At 45.0% G+C, this 9,130-nt stretch overlaps 1 protein-coding gene across 1 annotated transcript in view; it reads left to right on the top strand.

Annotated features, from left to right (window-relative positions):
- Positions 1–5,488: 5,488 nt before the first annotated feature.
- CRY1 (cryptochrome circadian regulator 1) overlaps positions 5,489–9,130 on the top strand; it is a 94,554-nt gene continuing 90,912 nt past the window's right edge. Inside the window, exon 1 of the mRNA XM_049626235.1 lies at positions 5,489–6,500. Within this exon, the coding sequence (XP_049482192.1) occupies positions 6,343–6,500 (158 nt within the window). The 5' untranslated portion in view covers positions 5,489–6,342. The remainder of the gene's footprint in view (positions 6,501–9,130) is intronic.

Below are 9,130 nucleotides of genomic sequence, written 5' to 3'. Positions count from 1 at the left end.
TATTCCTTTAAATTAAAAAAAAATTTTTTAGTTTCCCAGTGTAAATGCTACTTTCTATAAGAAGTCTACCTGGATTCATCTTAACCAGAATTATTCAGCCTTCCCCCACAATTGGACAGTTCTTATTCTGCACTTATATAAAAGCACCTACAGGGGAGCGTGGGTGGCTTAGTGGGTTGAGCATCTGACTCTTGATTTCAGCTTAGGTCATGATCTCAGCGTTCATGAGTTTGAGCCTTGTGTCGAGCTCCGCATTGACAGCTCGGAGCCTGCTTAGGATTCTCTCCCTCCCTCTCTCTCTGCTCCCCTGCTCTCTCTCTCTCTCTCTCTCTCTCTCTCTCTCAAAATAAGTAATTTTTTTTTTTAAAGCCCTTCCTCGCCAGTGTAGTGCAGGCAGTGTTTATTTCCTGCCTTTTCTACTTTTGAGGGTAAGTTATGAGGACTTAATTATCTGGGCCCCAGTTTTCTCATGTATAAAACAGGAAGAGTAATAGCTATCTCATGTGGCTGTTGTGAAAAGCAAATGAAATCATGTATCTGAGGTACTTAGAATAGTGTCTAATATGGTAGTTCTGTGTCTGGCACATTAAGGACTCAGTTGATTTTGGATAATTACAGTATTTTGGGTATTTATCTATTCATTAGCTTTGTAAATATTGTGGGTTGTCTTGTCTGTTCGAGCTGCTGTAACAAAATACCACAGTCTAGGTGGCTTATAAACAACAGAAATTTATCCTTCACAGTTCTAGATGCTGTCAGTCTGAGATCAGGTGCTAGCATAGTCAGGTTTTAGTAAAGGCCCACTTTGGGGTTGTGGACTGCTGACTTCTGGCCATGTCATGTCCATGTCCCCATTTAGTCGTTGGACACAACCTTTCATGACATTTTGCATAATGCAATCCTCTTTGGCAAAACCCCTGTTAGTTTGTTTTCTCTTTCAGCTAAGCTTTGCAGCCCTCTAAGGAAGAAGGGACATGAAGAAAAATCTAGCTGTTCTCTTAGCCAGCAGGAGGCTTGGCAGGGCTTTCCAGGCCTTCTCTGTCCAGTGGCATCCCTCATAAGCTTTTGTTCTGGGCCCCATAGAGTGGTATGGGGACTCCATGAGGTCAGCCACCAGATTTCAGATGGGAAGTTGGCATAAGTGTCTTCTACTCTCAGAACACCCTAAGCTTACCTAGGAATCTGGAGCTAATCCTACAACAAGCATAGGTGAAATGCTATCTTCTTGTTTTAGAAAAGATTGGTGCATCTCTGTCTTATTTTTCTTGCACACATATCTCAGCTTAAAGAATTTTTATATAGTGCTGGGGAAAAGGGAAGGGAGCAGCAAATTCTTCCTGATTTACCTCTGGATATAAGCCCTTGAATTCAGAACAAAAACACTGGAATACCTTTGTCCTCAACTTCTGCCCCTCTGAGGCAACAGAGGACTCACATTCAATGACCTGAATGGGAATGGTCACAGGACAAAAAAAGGATCTGTGTCGTAAAAACATTAGCTAATATTTCACAATATCATATTGCCACATGTGTAATTATTTACACTTTCTAAATGCATTTGGTCAACAAAAAGGACAAGAACCACTGAGAAAACTGTTCACAAATACATCTGTGTGGACTCTATCAGTTAACAGATTGTATCAGTCAGTGTCCAATGAGGAGACAGGAACCACATAGTAAATCCAACAGGGAATGTTTCATAAAAAGAATTATTAATTATAACAGGGGATTTACAATTAATTATAATTAATGATAAAGGGGGAAGGGAACTATGACAAATGCCCCAGGCCTGAGGGAGAGTACCCGAGGAAAGATAAACTTCGGGGAATGCCCAGTGTCTTTTCCAAGAGCGGGATTCAGACCTCCCTGGAGACAGTGTAGTTGTAGCTGAATGAGCTGATCATACAGTCTACTCCTTCATTATTTGTGTGTTGATAACACATGCCAAAAATCACCTCTGCAAGATAGGGTCATGAGAGAACACAGGCTTTTGGTTTAGAGGCTGACACACTTTTATCAAGTGTGCTCATGAAATTGAAGAGATATTGATTGTTCCAACATTGTTGGCAGTTAAAGGAATGTTTAACAGGACTCTTAGTGATATTTTTGGGCCTGTGTCAGAGTTGTGTTCATAGAGTCCAGAATTTTTAAATCGTAGAGAAAATTTAGAAATCATCTAGTCCAATCTACTCCATTTATAGATGCATTAATCAGGCCAAGAAAGCCTATGTGACTTGTTCAAGATCATCAACTAATTAATGGCCAGCTGAGATTATTACCCAGTCTCTTCTTAGTCCCATACTCTTTCTACTGCATGATGTTGGAGCCAACCAGAATGTCAGATTCTGACAAGGCTCCCCATCCCTCCTTCCCCCCTTTAGACATAAATACTCTGAAAAGAATAGGAATGGTAGTATCAGTGAGGGATAGTGTATATAAGGAAAGACCTTAGATTCAGAAAGTCTTGGTTTCTCTTTTTTCTTTTCTTTTATTTATATATATATTTTTGCCTATAGCACCTTTTATTTCCACACGTTTTTTCTTTTTTTAAATGTTTATTTATTTCGAGAGAGAGAGAGAGAGCAGGAGCAGGGGATGGGGTAGGCAGAGAGAGAGAATCCCAAGAAGGCTCTACTCTGCCACTGCAGGGCCTGAAGCAGGGCTTAAACCCATGAACTGTGAGATCATGACCTGAGCTGAAACCAAGAGTCTGGATGCTCAACTGACTGATTCACCCAGGCGCCCCCAGAAACAGTCTTGGTTTTTCATCTAGTTTTATTACTTATTTGTATTTCTGAGCTTTTAGTGTCTTCAGCAGAAAGCAGGCATAAATTATTAATAAATAATGATAATAATAAGCTGCCTGAGAATATTATTATGAGGGTTAATATGCCTGTCACATAGTAGGTGCTCAGTAAGTCATATATATTATTAAATGGTTACTTCTTCTCCATAATAGATTTATTAAAGTAACTACTTACGTGCCATAAAAAACCTTTTGTCTTTGAGGAATGTACAGTTGACAGTACTGACACTTTTATAATAAATCCGTACTTTTATGTATAAATGAAAGTTACACATCCACCCACATACAGCTGCCTGTTAGAAAAAAAAAATCTGTTTTTATTAAATGAACAAATGGCAAACATAAGTCAACTCTACACAAATCAATATTCTCTCTCTCCATTCCACAATTTCATTTGGATGCTTGAAAACAATTCTTATGTCTTTAGACATAATATACTTACTTTAAAACTGCCTAAAGTGAAACATAAAACACTGTATTTTAAAAAGTACAATAGACCCTGGAGAATGAGGCAATCCAAGTGAGGGCAGAGAGCTCTATATGCTACATCCTATGCATAGATGATGGACCCTTCAGAGTCGTAATTACCCAAGGCTCCTCTCCACTGATTAAAAAATGACAAATATTTAAAACTTTATAGTGAACAAAGGGTTCTCATGTGTATAATTTTAAATGATCCGAAGAAACCAAAGAAAGGATGCTATACCCTTTTTATGGCAATAGAAGCAGAGTTACGAAAGACCATCCAGACATTGGTTCATTAGATGACTGAATTTACATTACTGCTGTATTAGTTTGCTAGAGCTGCTATAACAAAGTACCACAAAAAGACTGGCCTAGAACAACAGGAATTTATCATCACATAGTTCTGGAGGCCAGAAATCTGAAATTAAAGTGTTAGCAGGGTCATGCTCCCTTCGAAGGTGCTAGGGAAGGATCTATTCCAGGACACTCTCCTATATAGCTCTTGGCCTATGGCATCATGACTCCAATCTTCGAATGGCATTCTCTCTGTGTGTGGGTGTCTCTGTGTCCAAATTTCCCCCTTTTTTATTTATTTATTTATTTTTTTTAACGTTTATTTATTTTTGAGACAGAGAGAGACAGAGCATGAACGGGGGAGGGTCAGAGAGAAGGAGACACAGAATCTGAAACAGGCTCCAGGCTCTGAGCTGTCAGCCCAGAGCCCGACGCGGGGCTTGAACTCACGGACCGTGAGATCATGACCTGAGCCGAAGTCGGCTGCTTAACCGACTGAGCCACCCAGGAGCCCCAAAATTTCCCCCTTTTTATAAGGACACTAGTCATATTGGATTAGGGCCCTCCCTAATGACATCATCTTAACTGCGTCATCTGCAAACACCTTATTTCCAAGTAAGTCACATTCACAGGTACGAGGGGTTCTATGAATTTTAGAAGGACACAACTCAGCCTGTAACAACTGCCATATCTTCCTCCTTTGGACCTTGTCTGACACATTGGTGGCAGACAGCATTCATTCATTCGCTCATTCATTCAATAAACATTGGAAAGCATGTGTCAGGCTCTATACTGGGTACTGATGATGCAAAAAACAAACTGGACAGACACCCTGTCCTTGAGAAGCCACAGTTTAGAAGAAATTGGGGACACATTATTATGATAATAAATACTATTATTGAACATATTCTTCCTACTAGCTATTAAAGTAGGTACTTTCCATTTAATCTTCACAATAGTATGATAAGTAATGTATCAGAGACACAACCTGGGAGATGGGTATTCATCCGAAATCTGCTCTGGATAACAGGAATATTTTTGCAAATTAGGTAGCAATTCATCTGAGTCTAAAGAGATGTGTAGAAATATATGAGGTAGCTCAAAGGTTGCTGTGGTGAACAGCAAATTCTAAAGAAGAGTATTTTACAAAGGAAAAAAATAGCACGTGTAAAGGTTAAGAGACACATTGTAAACTCCACCACGGCTGAGATTTTTTCTTATTTCTTTTCTGTACCTCTAGCACTTTGAACAGTGTCTGGCTCATTCAGTAAACGTTTAATGAACATTAAGGGCATCGGATGTGGAAAGGAATGACATGGCCTGATGCTCACCGTCGCTAGAAAGGTAGACAAAGGCCCCTTCATGAAGAGCTTGGTTACCCACACTAAAGGTAAGAAATCAGGGCTAACAGGTTGATGATGCATAGACAGTATTCAGGTATTCCGCCCTGCCCAGTGCTCCTATTCCCCAGAACACGTCCCAGGGTGCCGCACCACGCGGGCCAGAAGAATGGGGGGTACGCCAGCTCCACACACTCCAAAGTAGGGTTGTTTGGCCAAAGCTGGATTGGAGCACAAGGTTGGGCTTGAAGTCTAACAGAGCTTCCTACTCTTTTTCTTCCAACTCATCCTGCCCTCACTCCCCGCCAGCCTCTCCCGCCGACTCTTGGAGGACACTCAACTGTTTTCAGGCCTTCCCGGGATCCTACGGGAGGTATCCCAGAGCGCGCTCCGGACCGCCGGCCGCGCCCTCCTTTCCTCTGGAACGCAGCGAGAGCGCACGCGCGCCATCCGAGGCGAGCGCGCGCTCGCGAAGTCCCCGCATCCCCGTGCTCATCCGGGTCTCAAGTCGCTTCAGCCAATAGGGGACGCTCACGGCCTCCGGGGGCGGGGCTAAGCCTTCCCTCACATGGGGCCTGTGGTCACCGCGGGCGCTTGTAGGTGACCGGTCGGCGGAGAAAAGGGGAAGAGGCAGGGAGCCTCGCGACTGGGAGAGGGTCGACAGCTTCGAGGTCAAGCAGCTGCCGCCCCCTAGAAGCGACTTAATCGCGAGCCGATTCCTCAGTCAGTGCCGCTGTAGTAAACACACTTCAGAAACGTGAGGTGCCGGGGGTCACGTGGGGAGCGCCCTCTCCAATGAGGAGCCGGGGGCGTGGCCGAGGCCGCTGACGCGGCGGTGGCGGCGGAGTCACCCGGGCAGCCTCGGAACCGGTCACCGGCCGGCAACGGTCCAGCGGCCTCGACCGCCACCTCCGAGCTCACTCCTCTTTCCCGGGCCGAGAGACAGCGTGGCCGACTGTGGCTGAATCGCCTCTCGTCCCTCTCGGTGGCTCGCCTTAGGCGGGCCGTTTTCTCCTCAGGGGCCTCGGTGGGGCGAGGTTTCCGTGACGAACCTCCCGGGGCTGCCGGTGCCGTCCGGGGCTGTCGTGGAGGCTCGGGCTCGTGGAACGTGCTCACGCCCCGGGGTCCGAGGCCCTTGAAGCGATGCGCCTTGTCCCGGCGGTTGCGGCGGGCTCTGGCTCGTAAAGGGCGTCACGCCCGGACTCCTCTGACTGGGCAGCCTCCATTCATCTTCCAGCGGCGCCTCCAGCGCCCTTTCCTTCTCCGGTCCCCTCCTCGGACTCATTTTTTCCTTTCCCCCCTCTGCCGCCCTTTCCCCACTCCTTGGGTGTGGCGGTTCCCCTGGAAGCGGAGGTGTGGGTTATGAGCCGGCCCTTCCTTCCTTGAATTTCTCGCTGGGGGAACTGGGCAAGGACCGCCGCCCGCCGCGCCCCCGGGATGGGGGTGAACGCCGTGCACTGGTTCCGAAAGGGGCTCCGGCTTCACGACAACCCGGCCCTGAAGGAGTGCATTCAGGGCGCCGACACCATCCGCTGCGTCTACATCCTCGACCCCTGGTTCGCCGGCTCCTCCAATGTGGGCATCAACAGGTGGCGGTGAGTCGGAATCCCGTGAGAAATGGGTTTCGGTGTTTAATGAATCAGGACTTGACTTGCAGGGGGCAGAATCTGAGAATTTAGACCTGGGGCGGCCGTACTTGGGCTGTTTTAGAATTAAGGGCGTCTTGAGTACTAGATAGAATTGACTTGATAGTTCTCTGGCCGGAAAGTGCTGGCAGCCTGGAACACCCTGGCCCTCATGTGTGAGTTGCATGCCTCTGCACTAAGGGGAACTCTTCCCCTGATTTTACGGGGAATTCTTAGCGGTGGAGGGAAACAAACACCCAGTTCGCAGTGGCCCACGGATTGCTTTTCTTGGCCTCTTTGTGGCATTCGAAAGGATTGCGGCTTTGGGTGTTAACGTGTGTGTGCGTCTAGGTAACTCCTAGTGTGAAGAAAATCATTCAGTACAGGCACCTCCAAATCCACTTTTCTTCCACCTTGACGTTGCCGTAGGAAAAGCAAGGGAAACATTATCTGGTTTCCCTTTGCTCAGCTCTTCCTCTCAACTCCTCCTTGTGGTTGACTAGACAAAGCACAGTTTTTCTTTCTAGGCAAAGTATAAAGCCTTCTAGGGATTGGAGCACTGAAAGAAATCTTAGAGAAGCTTTATGATCTTTCCCCGAAATACCAGGTTAGATGATTGTTAGCCCCCCCCCCCCCAACGTGGAAATGAAAGCATTTGTTTAACAGATAGGTTATTGACCACCTACATTATAACAGGCACTGCTTTAAATACCAGGGATATAGCAGTGAATGAAACAGACAAAAATGCTTATCCTTCAGAGCACACGTGCCAGAAATTCACAGGTATAGTATTCGGTGGTGATTAAAGCTGTGGAGAAATATAGAGCAGAGGAAGGGGATAAAGAATACAGTAAGATGGGATTATTGTTGTATTTTAAGTATGGTGATCAGGAAGAACTCAGAGAAGGTGGCAATTGAGCAAAGTGATGAAACAGGTAATTGCAGATATCTAAGGGAAAAGCATTCCAGGCAAGGGGAAAGCAGTGAGGGAAAAGGCCCTGAGGTGGGAAAATGTGGTTAACCTTTGGAAGAAACAGCACAAGAAGCAATATAAATGGATCAGAATACTGAATGGTGCTAGTAGTTGAGGTCAGAGATGTGATAGGGCCAGGCTGAGTTGTCAATATTTGTGCTTTCGCTCAAAGCAAAGTGGGAATGATTGCAGGATTATGAGCAGAGAAGTGGCATAATTTAACCTATTTTTTTTTTTTTCTAATGTTTATTTAGTTTGTGAGAGAGAGGGAGACAAAATCTAAAGCAGGCTCTGAGCTGTCAGGACAGAGCCCGATGCAGGGCTCAAACTCACAAACCATGAGATCATGACCTGAGCCAAAGTTGGATGCCCAACTGACTGAGTCACCCAGGTGCCCCAGTTTAACTTAAGTTTGAAAAAATTTCTGTGGTCATAGTTCTGACAACAGACTGAACTGGGGGGGAGAAGGTGGACAAGAGACAGGAGGCTGTTGCATTCATCCAGGTGAGAGATGATAATGACTTGGACCACAGTGATGTTGGATGAGGTAAGAAGTAGTCAAATGCTGAGTATAGTTTGAACAGAGAATCTGCAGTATTTCTTGGCAGATTGGATATGTGTTATGAGAGAAAGAGAAGGAATTAGGAATAATTCCAAAATTGTTGGTTTGAGGAACTAGAAGGATAAAGCTGTACTTGACCAAGAAAGTGAAGTCAGTTGCAGAAGCCATTGGAAGGGTGATTGGAGTTCTCTTTCGAACTCGATTTAGTTGGAGATGTGTATTACACATCCAAATGGAGATGGCAGATCGGCAGTTGGAGATAATCTGGAGTTCAGGATGGATTTACAGGCAGGAGGTATAAATTGGAGAGTCATCAGTTGGTAGATAATATTTAAAGCCATTACTCATCCATCCATTCATTGAACAAATACTTGTCATGCACCTACTATATGTCAGACATTGCTTTACATTCAGGGCTTTTGGCGTTAACAAAAATAGCTAAAACATTCTTAACCCTGTTGAAGTCACAGTCTAGTGGAAACATGAGACTATATGAGAACATTAAAGTGAGTGTAGGGGCGCCTGGGTGGCTCAGTTGGTTAAGCGTCTGACTTTGGCTCAGGTCATGATCTCACTGTCTGTGAGTTCGAGCCTCCTATCCGAACTGCCAGCTCAGAGGTTAGAGCCTGCTTTGGATTCTGTGTCTCCCTCTCTCTCTGCCCCTCTCCCTGCTCACACTTTGTCTCTCTCTCTCTCTGTCTCAAAATTAATTAAACATTAAAAAAAATTAAAAAAAGAAAGTGGGTGTAGATAGAAAACAGAGGAGGTCCAAGGACTGAGCCTTGGGTACTCTAATGTGTAGAAATTGTGGAGTTGTGGAAGAATTTACATAGGAGATTGAGAAGGAATATCTAGTAAGAAAAGCCCAGAAGAGTATGGTGTCTTAGATGCCAAAGTAAAGAAAGTATTTCAAAGAGTGTGTTTTACCTACATCAGGTGTTGCTGATAGGTCAAGTAAGATGAGGACTGAAAACTAAAAATTGTATTTAGAATTTATAGCCTTGACTAGGAGTGGTTTAAGTAATGTCAGAGGCAAAGGCTTTCCAAGAGAGGCTGAGAGGTGAG

This window comes from Panthera uncia, chromosome B4 (genome assembly GCF_023721935.1).
Source record: "Panthera uncia isolate 11264 chromosome B4, Puncia_PCG_1.0, whole genome shotgun sequence".
NCBI classification, from domain to species: domain Eukaryota; kingdom Metazoa; phylum Chordata; class Mammalia; order Carnivora; family Felidae; genus Panthera; species Panthera uncia.
Note: the sequence above shows the minus strand (reverse complement) of the source record. Positions and strands in the feature narration are given on the sequence as shown.